Here is a 17,325-nt window from a genome sequence, read left to right on the forward strand (position 1 = left end):
AGTGCATTCATTGTTATGTTTTGCTGTGCTTTAGTGTTTCAGGGCATTGTGCTGTAAAGGACCCCCTCCACCAAGACCAGAGTATGATGTGGTGTGCATTGGCCTGACAGGCGCTGGAAAGACCAGCCTGCTCTCACGCCTCTGTAGTGAGGGCAGCGACGGCATCATACCTACAACAGGTATGTCCATGTAACCTCGGGATCAGTAGGAAAGACAGCATTTATTCAGAGTAAAAATGTGGGTACTTAAATAGAAGCATGCACCCTTCACAGATGTACACACCTCCCTTCCCTCACATGTGATCTCCAAGCTCCTGAAATGCCTTCATGTTTCAAGAACAAGTTGTCCTCTGGATTAAAATCACAGATAGATAATACAATCCAGGTATTACAGCTCTCCAACAGGGGGAAGCATGTCTAAACAAAGTCTCGACGTTCGTGCCAGAAATACTCTGCTGTATCTCACCAGCTTATTTCTTCTAGTCAAGTGGGAGGCTGGTGTTAAGTATGTCCAGAAGAGGAGGCTTTAGAGTTAGTGCATTATTCTCTTGGTAGTCCACACTCTGCTTTCCATATACACAATGCAATCCCTCAAGGACACTGACATTCCTTTTTCCTCTCCTGGAGTTGTCAGCAGTGAGCTTTGAGCTGTTGCAGAAGTCCCATTTTAGATTTAGTCATTTTGCACTTTCACCAGTAGAAGCTAAATATAAAGTATTTCCCAAATGTGCTGCCTGTAACTATTAGTGCATACATCTCTGTGGCAGGGGGTGGTTAAAGGGAGTGAACACCTGTCTGCATCTGCCACTGAGTTCTTCATAGATAAAACATGACAATCTTAGTAGAGAATTATTTTAGTGTACTTCTCTGCAATAAGATTTAGCTGTTCGCTCTTTCTACTTCTGCCAACATCAACAGAAAGAAGATCAGGAAGAACAATGTGGGGGAAGTCTCCTGTGGTTCCCCCCACCTCTCTATGATTTTGCACTGCTGTAATGTACTTAAAAACCACATTCAGCAGTTAATTTAGATGTTTAGAAAATTATAATCAGTTGTCTCTCCCATCTCTCCTCCTCTTTGTGAATGTTTCCAGGAAAGGAATTCCCACCAACACAATTTAGCAACATTAAATCTTTTCCTTCAGTGGGTTTTCCCACCATATGCAACCACAGAAACAAACCTCATAATACATTGCAGCACTTTAGACATTAGTTCTATGCTTCTCTAACTCCGACACAGAGCAAAACACTTTTCTGTTTAGCTTTTGTTTTTTTTCTGTTTTGCTAACCCGGACCACACAAAGTGTTATTATCTTTCTTTTTTACAACACAAATATGTTGTCAGTCCTCTTTGTGTTCACCAGCTGGTGGATTGGAAAAGGTACACCAAATATCCTTGGGAAACTAAATGATAAAGTGCATTTTTTTAATTCTGATTTGTTTAGCCATTTTCTCACTATTGAGAGCAATCCAGCCGACATTCCTGAAAGTTGACTCTCATCACTCCTAACATGTGCCGTCCACACACGCACACATACACACACATTTTCTTTTAATGTAAATACAATAATGGATTTTCATTTTTTTTCCTCTCAGGTTTCAGCATCAAAGCAGTGCCATTTCCAAATGCCATCTTGAATGTAAAAGAACTTGGAGGTAAGAAACACATGCCCAGCCTTAGCCTGTAAAGCTTTCAGAATTTAATTTGACAATTTCCTATTTTGTCACATGAAACCCACTGTGTGAATCTGTGAGTGAGTCTGTGTTAGGTGAAATAGCGTGGCCCAGCAATGACATTTTCTTGTGGGCCAACCAAGACTTTAGCAGGATCATTGGCTGCAACTCCACACTTGACTTCAGTGGGTATGTGAATGGGATTTTGAATTGGAAAACTGCATAAAAAACAACAACCACCTTTTTTAAAATCTAGAGTGGAATATTTATTTGCAAGAAACATATCAGGATACATAATAAGTTATAATACGTTTTAGTGGTTTATTAAATTTTTCTTAATGAAATGAAATCCATATTAAGTTTAAACATTTGCCTAATTACACAAATGTGCAGACTTTTCCTGTTTTAAAGCTTTAATGCTTTTTATTTTACATGTTAAATCTTTTTTAGACATCATCTCATGTCTCAATATTAATTGTTTACACAGATAACTGTGTACGCCAAGGATGCAAAAGCATGTTTTTTTTTACTTCTACTATCGTCACACCTTTCGGTCACAGGCCGAAATCTGTGTACAGACGTCAGACCTGTTAGCGTCTTTTGAAGTAGCAATACAATCTGGACCCTGTTATTCCTGGAAATGAACAGCACTCAAGGAAACCGTTTAATGGCCACAGATGAGGGAGCTTGAGGTGGAGATGCGTAAACAGAACAAATGCAATGGGAGACTTCCAGTCTTTAAAGGGAGCCTTAAGAGAGTGATACATCAGTGCTATCCCTTCTCCTGTAAGCAACTTAGTGACACAAGAAAATTCATTGTTTTGTTGAGAGTTGAAATAATTTATGTTGTTTTCCGTGCACATGACTGGTGCAGTGCATGTTTGAAGGCTCACCCAACCTGGCCTCCTGAAAAGATGAAAAACATACACGCACAGACACTAACACACACACACACACACACACACACACACACACACACACGCACAGACACTAACACACACACACACACACACACACACACAGAGGCTCCGGGGACACTAACAGACACACACACACACACACACACACACACAAAGAGGCTCCGGGGGACCACCAACGAGGGTGCTACCAAATTTGGACAGAGCGCATTAGGGGGTTTTCAAAAGACTTTTTTTCTGGATTGGTTCACTGCTATTCGGGGGGTGGGGGGGGCATTATTATGGTTGGAAAAAACACTGGTACCACGGATGACACGTTTGATTTAAATAAGTCAGCATCGGCTGCCACCACAGCAAAGGATGATGAAATCTGTTCTCTTTGTCCCCCTGTGTGGACCCTTACTCCGCTGCTCCTTTTCTTGTAAATGCATAGAGAAGAAGAATTTTTGTGATTAATGGTGCTGTTCCGTTATGGATGTGTTGGGGAGGGTAAAACCAGGCACATGATGTTTTGACTCTTCTACTGACTACTTTTTATTTGGAGCACGGTATCAGATTTAGGTTTCTGTCTGTATGTTGCCACACAACCTTTCTGTTTGGCTGGAATGGAGGCTCACTCTTCTAGTTCCAAATGTATATGACATAAATGTGGAGTCTGGAGAGTTGGTGCTCTTGCATAATGTTCCACTGATCAGTTTTCATAATGACCTTTTCAGATCTTTTTCTGATTAAAGAACCCCTTTCCCCACTTTTTGTAACTTACTCAACACAACCCATTTCTGTCAGTATTCTTTTCTTCTCCCCTTTCCCCATGGCTTTAAAACAAGCAAACATGCCTGGTTTAGTTTTATGTTATTTTGCACTACATCAATGATGCAGAAAAACGATACAAGATGTGACGCACAGACATCAGTATTCCTGACCCCAAAAAACTTGTTTTACACAATACCTCTGTGGCTTGTTCTCTTCACTCAGCCTTGACTAAGGCAAGGGCAAGAAGCGCTTATTGAGAAGCGTGAAGAAGTGAAGCACTTCCCATGTATTTCCTTCCTCTCCCACTGGAAAGCCCATTGAATGTCGATGAGGTATTTTCCCTTTACATTAAGAAATATACAGCAAGTCTTGTACATGCAGGTGACTTTAAGTGCCTGGAGATCGGAAAGAACATTTAAGGCGTAAATTCTGATGCGTTAACTATTTGTCGGTATTTGATCCTTTTGCTAGAGCAAGTAGAGCAGTTAAAATGCATGAAATTCTTCCTCATAAAAGCCCCAAGCCTTCACGCTTCTTTTTTTAAAATTTGCAGTTATTCTATCCTTGCTGTTTGCTTGGCAGTGTAAGCCTGATTATTGCTCAACCCATTTCATCTGGGAGACGGAAGTAGTTTTGAAATGAACAGGAAGAGGGCACATGGGAAACAAGCAAGTGTTAAGGTCAACACCTTTGGCACACAGAGAAATGTTGCATACAGCAAATAGCAGAGTGACCCTGACATGGCACTTGGAGTTGGCTTAGGAGCCAGATCTCCTCTCAATCATTAAAATTTTACAAGCTATGAACCCATGTAAGTGTAGTTGACTGTAACTTGTATTGTTGCTAAGCCTGGTAATGCATTTTTAACTCTCCCTGCCTTGAGTGCACTGGGCCAGATTGTCGTAAGCGCAAGCTGTCCTTTAAACCAGAGGCACAAAGCAGCTTATGTGCAGGCAACCCTGATGTATGACGCTTGTAATGATTCAGACAGGGCTATACATTCTCTGCTGTCTTGTTTTCATTTGTTTTTCATTTGTTTGGCTGGTTTCTGTTTTTGTTTTCTTCCTCTTCCTATTGCCTCCCATCCCTTCTTCTCTTTACCATCGCTTCCAGATTGTGCTAATATTTGTGCTACCTCTCTTTCAATCTTCACTCCTGTCAAGCTCTCCTTGCTTATTGATTTGAACACATTGTCTGGCCTTGATAAAGCACTCTGCCTCACTGTCATTGCCAGGCAGGACTTGTCTGTCTTGTCATTCCTTGTTTACATGCTTGTAAATAAACCTAGTTATTGTCGTCTGTCTACTGTGTCCTGATTTAAAAAAATACAAGGTATGAAAGAAACCCAGTTCCCTTTTCTTAGAGTAAAAGATTAAGGAAAACATGGTTAACACAGCTGGATTCTTGGAGAAACTTGAGTTCTTGGTCATATAAACAGATAACAGGTTTTGGGCTGAAACGATTTATCGATTAAATCGATAAAAATCGATTAATAAAGTGCTTCGACACAAATTCTTTGCATTGATGCTTCGTTTAATCCATGTAACTATTCAGTGTTTCACGGTGTATTGTATCAGTGTTTCGCACGGACATTTATTACTGTCGCACATCGCGTTTACGTTTACGCGTTTACGACAGGATTATAATGTAGCCATTTGCAAAGTGGAAGAAGAGAGAAAATGGCGAGGGACAAAGAATAAAGTGTCCAAAGTATGTTATTATTTCATGCTAAAGAAAATAACAACTCTGTCTGTGTCACAGTCCGTCCACCGTAAAACGAAACTTATGTCGCCTTGGCAACAGCACGACGGCAGCTGAACAAAAAGGTGTTCTGCCAGCCGACCAGAGACAAGGTAGCAGTAACGGCAACTTTAGCAGTTAACTGAAATCTTGATTGATTGTTGAGTTGAAGTCTAGCCAAAGTAAGCCACAGTCCTCAGCTGAAAATGTGCACACGTGCGTTTGTTGTTCTCCTTTTTGTAACCTCACAGTCATGAGTTAACTGCGTGTCGGGAGCTGCACCTTTTCTCACCTGCAGCTCTCTGTAGCTCCCACAATCCCTGCTACCTGCATGTGCTAATCCATACTTCACCCATATTCTTTGTAACAAACAACAACTGTTTCGTGTGCAGGATCGCTCATTTCCCGTTTCACATTTCACGTGTGTTTTCTTGACAAAACGTGGTTTGGAGACCAGCATTGGGTGACACAGCTGCTGTCAGCTCCTGTAGTGTGTGTGTCCCTGTTATCGATCAGTCACGTAGTGTGAACACCACACGACTTAAAGACTGCCGTGATGATGGCAGGTTGTGTGAACGGCACAGCCATCGGCCGACGCTTAAAGTCGTGTAGGCTGCACGAGCCTGTAGTATAATGTAGTATAACTTGTATAGCACTGGGGTGATGTGTGTGTTTGTAAAGCGGCTGTCTAGTAGTTGGTCTGATGTTTGCTGTATGACACGGTATGAATTTACGAAAGAGCTGATAAATATCTATCACCTGTAAACGTGCACAGCTGATCCCATTAGAGGGGCGCCGCCAAGCAAAAGTACTTCTTAAACGACGCATCGATGAATCGTTGAAATAATCTATCGAAGCTTTGAATACTAAAATCATCGTTAGCTGCAGCCCTAAGCCCCTAGGTTTCCTAACTGGGGTTGTACATGTGTACATCATGACAAACATTTCTAACACGCCTTGCTATGAAAGCAGTGTGGCAGGATGAAAGGACAAAATAATTAAATCCAAAGTCCAACTGAAGCTTAAACTGAAATCCACAAAGTCTAAATAAAATGATTTCCACAGCTGAACAACAGACTATTTGTAAAAATCAGACACATGTGCACAAAAAGGCAAACTGTGTGGTCTCTCTCTACAGAGCACTTCCTCTCTCAGAGCAGTCAGTTAAGTGTTCAAGAAGGTGGAAGATCATCTTGTGAGACCAGCACAGCTAGGCAATATCACCTTTGTATTATTTACTTCGTTAGAAGTAATCTGAAAATTGTATTCGCTACCTAGCTGATGCCAGGTATGGGGATTAGGTGGGAAGGGCACCTCTGGGGACACAGGGAGGAATGTATCAAGCGTGTGTATGAGTGTGTGAATGTGTGTGTATATGTCTGGACAGTGACATGACGTCAAGTCTAGACAGGCCATTTCACAGTGTGCTTTCATGCCACCCAATGACAGCTGATGAAGAAGTGGTCCTAATTATCACCAGTCGTTGCTCTTTTGATGTGTGAGTAGTGTGGTAGATATTTCCACACGCAGTGTTCTTGTTTAAACAATATTTGTCACCAGGCTTTCAAATACTTTCCTATATTCCAGTATTCTTGAAATCAGACAATTTATAGTAGAAGATGTTTTCTTCAATGTGCCCAAAGGTAGGGATGCACCGATCCGATACTGATATCGGATATCGGCCGGATACTGACTCAAATAGCTACATTTGAACTTTTCACTGCAATTCTTGATACATATGTTGAATTCATCATATCATCCATTATGTGTCCACAAGCACACATACACAGTAGGCTATGTAAGAGGGGAAAAAGCAAGATGCAAGAACATCACAGAACCTATACCAGTTGTCTATGACCACCAACAGGCAAAGGAAGTATGTGAGCACACATCCGAACAAAACCACTAAATTGTAGTCATCGTACATCCAATGTGGTTCTTATTATTATTCATATAGGACCACAGTGTGTGTTACTTTGCCCAGAAGGGAAGCTTTGACCAAATAAAAATAATTAGTAAATTGTCAGTTGGGTTTAAAGCAGATGCTGGCAGTGGCAGACTGTTCTGATTTTAGAGTTCTGAGGACAGACGTGTAACTGATCTCTATTTGAGGCCGCATTCAAGGTTATCACCCTATTTGATGTTAGGTTTTTTGGTTAATCCTGGGTGAATGGTGCATCGCAGATACTGGGGCACTCCATTAATATCTTGAAAGTGCATTCAAATATATCTATATACATAATTTTATTATATAGGCACAGCAGCTTATATGTGGGTTGGGTAAAGGGGAATATAAATAGAAAGGGTGTTCTGAATTAATCATTATACTTTCAACCAGTCACATTACTTGTCTATAACTATAAACAGATGTGACAGTCACAGTAGCACATGATGAAAATGGCGCATCAAATGGAAAAAAGGGGGCTACAGCAGATATCCAGCCAAATTATTTAGCCTACATACAGCAACTCAGTTTATTTATCTCTAAATACAAAAAGGTGCCACATTTCTGTAAACCAAGATTAGCCAATTATGTGCATAAGTGAGAGGGATTGATGTGTGTTTCAGGCTAGGTCTCACACAGGAACTGTTTACTTAGAAACAGACACTGCTGAGACTGCAGGTTGATGGTGTATCAACAGCTGAAGTGTTTTCCACCTCACTCCAGCCCCTGCTCATTCCTCAATGAAGTAAGCAAACTTTATTACTAGAGGCCTCCCTCTAGTCCCAGAGGTCCCTCGTATCACTGTATTGTTGCTGTTTTGTTCAGAGAAAAAAACACTGTCTGTTTTTTATTAGAGACTTCAAAGAGGGTTGCTTTCAGTATTTCATCTTTCAAGAGTGAAAGAAGAAGTGATTAGCAACATGTTTGTGTCTTTTCAAAGTAAAAACTGGCAAAAGAGAGTGGATGATGGGAGGCAGAAATTTACTGTTGAAACTGTTGTTCCAGTTGTGAAACCCATACCTGCATCGATACCCAACAACAAACCGAACAAGCCTAGACGGTAGCCTAATTTACACCAAATGGAAATATAGAGTAGTAGGGTTCAACTATGTTGACTCATTTTTGAAATATAGACCATCACAAGCTGTTTGAATTTGCGGATGAATTCAGAAACACCAGCCAGTAAACAGAACTGAAAGAGAATCTGAATTCAATCAGAAGACGGTCTGTTTTTATGTTTTGCTGTGTAATTGCATGCTTATGTTTTACTGGCAGTTTGGTTTATTAACTCATGGTCACACTTTTGGAAAAAGAAAAAAAGTAACCTGATCAGTGAAACATTATTGCCACTTGTGTCTGTGTAGTAAATGTCTGCTTTTCCCATTCTCTCCTCTTCCTACACTGTTGGTGATTAGGACTTCTACAGAATCTTAAAATGTTAATATTCTCTGGATTTACTTTTCGTCCCTGAACTCTTAACCCCTCAACAAAACTGAATTTTACCTGAATTGAGCTAATTAATCAACACCACTTCTGGGCTGGCTTCTGTTCCACTAGCCTCTATGTCATAATGCATTTTTGCAGGGAAAGTGTTGTGCTTTAGTCTTTGTGAGATGAAACACAGTACTGTATTTTTAAATGATATTATGAGATAATAAGTTACACTATGTACTACTGTGCTTCCTTCAAAATTTGAGTTTCATAATTTTTGCAAAGACGATTATTATTGATTGTTGTGTCTACAAAAGATCAGAAAATAGTGAAAACATCCTGTTAATATTTTTTAAAGCTCCAGATGACATCTTAAAATAGCTTGTTTTAATTTTGAGAAACAGGCCAAGACCCAAAAATGACAATGTACCAAGTTAAAAACTGGACCTATGTAATGTTTGTCATTTCTGTTTGATCAGCTAATCGTTTCAGCCCTAAAAACTACAGCAGGGGTTTACTTCAATTACTTAAATCCAAAAGTGCAATTCTTTATGAAAGTTGACAGTTGGTTTACTTTTCTGACAACACAATACGAAAAGTTTTGTAAGTTAATGTTTTATGGATAGGGAATGTTGGCTGCATCAATAATGATTGGTAGCCTTGTAAGCGTTTCACATAGCAGTAGTAGTTGGCTGTGCATACACAATGAATCATCAAATGGCTACGAAGCATAGGACATCCACATACAGTCATTAAGATTCATGTCACCCAGACCTCAAACTATGCATAAATATTAAACATTCATATATTTCAGCCTGTCTTGGGGGTTAAAAAAGTCTTGCTTGGTTGAGGGTGGGATAGGTGGGCGAGGTATTTTCTTTTGATCAGATTTCTGTCTATTTGATCCCAGAGAGGGTTGCTCTCTGTTATCACAGGCTTGCATCACACTTAATTGTTTTCATCACAATGTTACTATTTTCAGAAATGTTGATTAAAATCTTTTCCTATGTAGAGGACATTTACACCTTGAAAAAATGTGGTCACACTAGTAAAGTTTATTGGGATAACCAGTTAACAATCTTGCACAAACACCGGTGGTAAACATTATGTTTCAGGCTTATTTCCTCAAGACAGAAGAGAATATATCCCCCAAAACAGACACACCATTTTCCCTCAAAGAGGGATTAAGTCTGTCTTGGAAAAGCGAAAGACACCAATTTCTTTTGGCAAGGGTAGCCTCAGTAGACAATTATGTAATATTGCCACAATATATGTTTTATGATATTTTGTTCTGACTGGAAGTTGTTGCTCCCTTGCCATTGATAACATGATAGCTTGCTTTCTCTCACTGCACCTACACATTAAACCCACGGCTAAATATATCAAGTCCAGGCAAGTGAAAAGGATGTTGAAACCTATTCTGGGAAGTGCAAGTAACTTAAGTTAGAAGTAGACACAAGAAGTGTAGGGAACAAGGATACAGTACAGATATTTAATTCTAAATCTTGGAAGTATACTTTTGTGGTTTCTTCCTTCAGGCACATCCAACCGAACGCACCAGAAGATTGAACTATACTGTGTGATATTTGTAGTTTTATTTGTAGATATGTGTCATGAGTTGATTACAACAAACTAATTCATATTACTCTGATCGTTTGTTCTCATGTCCCAAACTTTGATGATTCAGTTAGGTAACTGACTTTTGCTAGCGCCATTCTTTATTTCATGCATACAGTGAAAACCCATACAATGAATGAAGGAGGCAATAAGACTTCCCGCTGGTCTAAGTACTTGACACGGTTAGTAAGAGACATGACTTGTACTGACATGCTTTTTTTAAATCTCTTATGCTGCGCTGTTGAGTTTTAGATAATTACGCCTGAATTAAATCTAAAAGTAAAAAAAATTAATTAAAGTGCAGAAAAGTAGAAAGGAAGGACGAAAAAGTAGCAAAAGAATGATGCACTTGTTTGATTAATAATATCCAGCAGGGCTGCCAGCACGCCTCTAGTATCATGACGTAATGTTTGGAAATCCTCCTGTCAGACCAATAGGTGGCAGAACTTGCCAATAACATCCAATGAGACGTGATGGACAATCCACCATTTCCAGGCAAAGATGAGAGAAACTTCCTGGTCAATCTCTCAAGTGCCACTTTGTCTGATAGCTTTCCACTCCAGTGAGAGGTGTGAGTAGAGAGAGTGGGGGAGGAGAGAAGGAAGGGAGGGAGAGCATGAGGGAAGGGAGGTAAATGTCACTGAGAGCACTTCGTGATGTTTAAACGTTTGCCAGCCTCACAGTTCGTCACTTCTTGGCAATTACCTTACTATGAGCAACAATAACAAAACAACAGTTCACAAGATTGCAAAGGAAGTAACCTCACCAGACGGAGGAGGATAATTTTAACTAGAGAAAGTACAACCTTGTAAAAGCAAATGCATGTACTTGCGTATGCAATGCACTAGGAGCCTTTGTAGTTGTGTGTATGTGGTGCTGACAAGTTGGTGAGCGTGTAGAACAAACATTTAGGACTATTTAATGGCAAACATATTGAGGAAAAGTTCAGCATTCAACTGAGTTAATGAAATATAAGTGCAGTTTCCTCATTAAAGAGATTAGCGGCTGTGGTCAACTTGTGTTTATAATGGATTCCAATAGTCACAAGAAAGGAGCAAAATGTCCCAGTGCTTAAGGAGCATGAGTAACATGGAGGATATGACTAGCATATCATGGGTTTGTGGTGTCGAGTGAGTTTGTCAGCATCAATGGAGAGAGGGCGACAGCAGAAGCTGTCATCAGACAGTCAATCCTAACCTTACGAATAACCATTTGTTTTTTGTAATTCATTGATTATATTGTTTCATTTATATTTTTTCATGGGCTGAATAGTAATATGATGACAATTTACAGTAAATACTAAGTAGAAACGACCTTTTCTCACTGCTAGGTAAAAGACAACAAGTTGTAGATGTGCTTGGATAAGGGTGAGCATTTCCACATCCAGAGGACCTGTAGGTAGTAGTTTGTGTTGAAGCTCCAGTACATGACAGAGTTTTGGATTAAAAAATGGTGTTTGGTGTGACACAATTGTTTTTGACAAGGTTGTGGTAGCTGAAGATTGTAAAGGGTCTTTATTACCCTGAAATTAGCCTGCCAGAAAAAGTCCCAGTTAACTGCCCCACTAAGCTCTACTAATCACATGGCAATGTTTTGCTTCAGGTGAGAAATGGGTATGGTTATGGTCAAGGCAGTGGTTGGTGTTGGGTTAGCGTATACTGAATCCTATGAAGCAGACCCCAAGCAAGTTCCCTTACATTGAAATAAGTGCACCGGAATTTGTCATGAGAACAATAGAAAAGGATGTTAATAAACATTTTTCTATAAAAAAAATTCAAAAGCATTGCCTACACTGTCAGTAAGTGAAAGGGCGGGCCAGTAGTGGAAGCAGAGGGAGGGGGTGGCAAAAGGGATACAACTGACTCATTTTGTGAGCATTTAGGTCTCTTCCTCAAATTACTTGCACTAACAAATAAAGTTCCTGTGAACTAAACCATTGAGAGCGGACATTCTTGCTTCAAATTAGCGCACAAAAAAGGAACCATATGTTGTTCATTCTGAACTCCACTTCAGTGTGGCCTTGAAAATAAGCATTTGGCATTAAAAGAGGTAGTTTGAACTTCATTCTGCAAAGCTTAGTGATTTCGTTTTTATTTGACTGACTACCAAATAATTATTTTTTGTTTTTTAAATTCCTTTACCTGGAAAATATGTTGATGTTCCTGGATACTGAAAATCTACTGTCCGATTCAAGATGCTGTGTTGTGCCATACATTTCAATACATAAATTACACCAAGGTATAAAAGAAGCGAAAAAAAAAAAAATGCTTCTGTCAAAATTTTGTATTTATTTTTTTGTGGTGTGTTGTTCAATGTATGTCTTTTAATGTTTCAGAGTGGCATTTCTATTTCAATACTTAAAAATGTATAATACTTTTATTCTGAACTCTGATTCCAAACAATATTAATTATTTAATTTTTTTTGATGGTGCACAGCATTCTACTTCAGAAGCAGTTGGTATTTCTCACATTGGGAGGATTTTACATGACAACACAAACATCTGTTAAGACGATTACTACTCCCCGAAGTTGACACGTTCAATGGTATCACATCTGCCTACAGGAGCCGACAACATCAAGAAATATTGGAGTCGTTACTACCAAGGGTCACAGGGTGTAGTCTTCGTATTGGACAGTGCCTCATCAGATGAGGACCTTGAGGCAGCACGTAATGAGCTCCACTCGGCCCTGCAGCACCCGCAGCTCTGCACACTGCCTTTCCTTATCCTTGCCAACCACCAGGACAAGCCTGCTGCAAGGACGCCAAATCAGGTAACCATGCCCGTTTACAGTGCTATAGTTCATAATTACATCCCATGCGTCTCTGACTTCAATCAATTTGTCCTTCACAAATAAGCCCTGGAGCTGCTAGAGATTCATAAAGCATTACATAGGAAAATGTTTGTATTTATTAATTATACACATTCAGACACATACTCACCAGTAAACAGTATACATATACACATGGTCTGAACAGAGACATAGCTTCACACTTGTTGGCTGGCACATCTTAAACATTGTGACTAGAGCCCGACCAATATGGGTTTTTGGGGGTCGATGCTGATATTAAAGTGAAAAAGAGCCAATTTATGAGCCGATACTTTGATTTTCAGAATGGATAGTAGACCACTTTACTGTATAAACTACAGTTAGAACAGGCCGATATTGAAAGCTGGTGTGTATGTGGGCTATAGAACCTTTTCCTAAATGGATTATACCAATAAAATAGATTACTGTCTCAAAAAGTGAACATGTAAACAATTGCAGTTTGCTGCTGGAAGGTGCAACCTATTCAGCCATCTGTAAACAGAGAGAGTGAGAGAGAATATATATATGAGATATATCTCACAGATATATTTAGAATACGTCAGAAACTATAGTTTAACGGCTCATTACTGTTAGAGCTCCTCCACTGATAAACACGGCATTAGCTTTGTGGCTAACATAGCAATGGGCAGCGTTAGCTGCTGGACATGATTTTAGAGAATATTTAGAAGTGATGAACTAGGGACAAATGTGGACCGTTCACTAGAACTGCCACACTGTTTGAGATAAATCTGCAATCACGTTTGTCAGCAGTTTAGCTTCCAACACTGCTGCAACATTAAACTGCTGGGAGCTGGGAGGAAGCTGGGAGAGGGCAGTGAAAAACAGGACGGTTATCAAGTCATGAATGTCATGTAATTAACTTGATGAAGGACCGACTCACCATTTACACAGCCCTCTCAGTGTATTAACATGCTGCGCGCAGGCTGGCTCCGGTAGATTACGGTCAGCTTATTGTTGTCTTTTGTGGTTTTTGTGGTGAGGCAGTGTATTCAACAGAGGAGCTGCAGAGCACCCTCTGATGGGCAAACTATGCATCACCCATGACATGAGTGAAGGATCTGACTTTCTTTTTTAATACCGGTAGTCATATATCTGCTGTATAGGGCTGATGCCGATTAAATGCAATTACCGATTTATCGGCCGGCCAATATTATCAGTCGGGCTCTAATCATGACTAAACCCAAAATACTCCCGACCAGACAACCAGGAGTAGAAGCCAAATATATTTATTTTTTACTAGTCCTGTGACATTTTCCCCACCGCTACAGTTGCCGTCGACGCCAATATTTCTTGATGTTGTCGGCTCCTGTAGGCAGATGTTATACCGGGCTGTGATCTAACGTTAGCATAGCTATCCTTATTAGCTAGGCTCTTTACATGCTTGCCTATAACTTTTTTTAAGGTGGGTCTCCGATATGACCGCTTTATGTTGTGTGCAGCGGTGTTCATCAGAGAGATAGGGAGCGAGGTCCTGAGCGAATATGTGCTCTGCACTTAGCTCTGCAATCAAATATGATTTTAAGTAGCCAGGCCCAGTAAAAAAAAAATTTTAAAAATAAAATCAATATGTGGTGGTTGGCGCTGATACTGTGGCAGGCTGCCACAAAAATCAATGTATGGGAAACAGTGGCATGATGATGCAACGGATCGTTAGGCGCAGTGTGAGCGCAGTCCAGCGAAGGAGTGGGGAGGGGGGACAATCGTGCTCAGGCAAGTTTGCAATGTTCCAAGTCTCCGTTGCTGATGTGTCTTCTACCGGATTACCTGATGGTGGACACCACTGTTAAGGAGGTTGTCAGACTTGGTTTTTCCCAGAGGAATATGAATCAGCAGGCAAGAATGTGGAGTTTAGAAGATCTGCAGTTTCAGAAGCAAAAAGTTGATTGTGGAAGGAGTTTGGGGAGTAGATGGAGACAGACTTTTGGTTAGCTTCAACAAGGTTCTGCAAAACTCTTCGATGATTCAGGAAGTAGGAATAGGGACTTCTCAGCAGGAGGAGGACTGATTACATCGACTGGGGATATTACTGGGTGGTGTGGAAGGAGAACTGAACTCGACAGACGTGCCCTTTGTGGAGGACAGTTCTTTTCGATGGAGACTACAGATGATCAGAAAGCTCCCCTGGGAAATGTGCCAGGGATGGAAGAGCATCACTCTGAGGGTCAAAATGCTTTTAATGTTGTTGGGCTGTTTTGATTGACACACCTTTTCAGTGTTGCTGCACGTTGCCCTTTATTGAGGTATTGCAATGTTCATCCTCTTAGGGAAATCTTATGGCAAGGTGTTAGAAAGGAGACTTTACCTGACTGGAACTTTAGATACAGGTAGATTAATGGCATCAGTCATCAACAGTGGACAAGCTTTCTTCACTTGTAAGGATATTGCGGTAGTGACTGAAAGAATGAGATGATGGATACAAGAAGCAGAAATGCGTTTCTGTCCAGGGTGTCTTTGCTCACGTTTAGGGACAAGATAAGGACAAGGGCAGGGCAACCCATGCTGGTGACATTTCATATTGCACCGCATGGAAATGCCTCGCAATCTGGATGACAATCTGGGGAGAAAGATGTCACCTGTCATTATGATCTGGATCTCTCTGTCACTAAAGTGTTCATTTGTTTATTGTTATCATAAATATTTTTATAGTACTTGCTTGTAATATTTTAGAAGTAGTTACTTTACAAATTTTCTTTAAGAATGGTTTGTTCTAAAAATGCTTGTCCCAACAGTTTAACAATATAAACATGAACATTTGACAAAACAATTGGCCATCATCAGTGGAGGGATTCTGAATTTCTTTCGAATACAGCAGGATTTTCTGCTCTCTGCTTCTGTTTCACGGCGTTAGAGAACAAGCAGGGAATGTGCTTCCAAGATGCTTGCTTTTTTATCCCTGTCGGTAAATTGTCACTGGCCACTCCACCAGCAGACTGTAATAGTTATAATAGATAGTAGAAATGTCATGTAGTAGTCATGGAGTAGGTCATGTTACCACCTCCCCTCAGGACAGAATTAATCACTGCTTGTGGAGGCAGGGATAAATTACAGCTACAACTAGGGTAGTCTGTTCAACCCCCCCCCTTCTCTGTTCCCCCTCTCTCTCTGTCTTCATCTTTACTAGCAATGTGCTACCTACAAGAAGGTAGGAGTCTCTTGGAGTAGGATATTATGGATAGCATTCCCTGTGCAATGCTCACTCATGTTTCTAAAACCTGGAACTTCACTTTCCACACACACAAATATATATATACACATGCATCATCTGCAGAGGCCTATTTAATGTTTCTAAAGGATTACAAAGATGCAAGCTTTGAGAGCAGACCATCTGCATTTCCTAGCCTAGACCACCGGTGTTGCTACTCCTCAGTGATGTGAAAGTGAGCAGTGGGAAATGATAAAGGGAAAAGTTCTATACCAGATTCTGCTGTGACCCAAACTGAATGCATTTGCGGAAAATGACTCCACCAGAATCAGTTTAACTTAGTTTAACTAATTAGGATGGACTGGTTGCACTTGAGAACAGGCCACTATAGTCATGGAAATCCACTAATCTTATTGATATTCTAAATGGCAACTGCTTGCTATAAGCCCGACAACACAGGTCTCTTTGTTGGCCCTCATAATGTAGCCAATTAATCCAGTCTGTGAGCTGCCTGCGCTTGCCCATCAGTCCTAGCGTGATGTGTCCTCTGCCATATTTGACCCATCATTGCATCAGCTTCTCGAAGTATTGACTTTTCTGAACTGTTTGCAAACACTGGTGACGCATGATACTGGCTTATGGGGACGGGCAGATGAGATGTATGTCGCCTAAAGCCTTTTTTTTTGCACTGTGTTGGGAGGGCCATTTCAGTTCATAATGAGTGACATATATGAGTTGATCTGAGCAGCTTTTCTACTTTCTATACTTATATCGGCTAAACATAATTGAACAAATTATTAAACAAAATATAATTTATGTGATGTTCATGTTGCTATTTTGTATTTGAAATAATCTCATTAAATACTCCTTTCTTTACATAGTTGAATGTGCTGACAAGAAAATCACACAAAAATTATCAATGGAAATCAAATTTATCAACCCATGGAGGTCTGGATTTGGAGTCACACTCAAAATCAAAGTGGAAAACCACACTACAGGCCGATCCAACTTTGATGTAATGTCCTTAAAACAAGTCAAAATGAGGCTCAGTAGTGTGTGTGGCCTCCACGTGCCTGTATGACCTCCCTACAACGCCTGGGCATGCTCCTGATGAGGTGGCGGATGGTCTCCTGAGGGATCTCCTCCCAGACCTGGACTAAAGCATCCGCCAACTCCTGGACAGTCTGTGGTGCAACGTGGCGTTGGTGGATGGAGCGAGACACGATGTCCCAGATGTGCTCAATTGGATTCAGGTCTGGGGAACGGGCGGGCCAGTTCA

The 17,325-nt window shown here is 40.5% G+C and overlaps 1 protein-coding gene across 2 annotated transcripts in view; it reads left to right on the plus strand.

Moving 5' to 3' along the window:
* Positions 1–17,325, plus strand: part of arl15a (ADP-ribosylation factor-like 15a) — a 106,471-nt gene that overhangs the window by 40,661 nt on the left and 48,485 nt on the right. For both annotated transcript variants that reach the window (XM_046034378.1, XM_046034379.1), the window contains exons 2-4: positions 35–179; positions 1,595–1,654; positions 12,639–12,847. In XM_046034378.1, coding sequence (XP_045890334.1) covers positions 35–179; positions 1,595–1,654; positions 12,639–12,847 — 414 coding nt within the window. The remainder of the gene's footprint in view (positions 1–34; positions 180–1,594; positions 1,655–12,638; positions 12,848–17,325) is intronic.

Source organism: Micropterus dolomieu, linkage group LG21 (assembly GCF_021292245.1).
Source record: "Micropterus dolomieu isolate WLL.071019.BEF.003 ecotype Adirondacks linkage group LG21, ASM2129224v1, whole genome shotgun sequence".
NCBI classification, from domain to species: Eukaryota; Metazoa; Chordata; class Actinopteri; order Centrarchiformes; family Centrarchidae; genus Micropterus; species Micropterus dolomieu.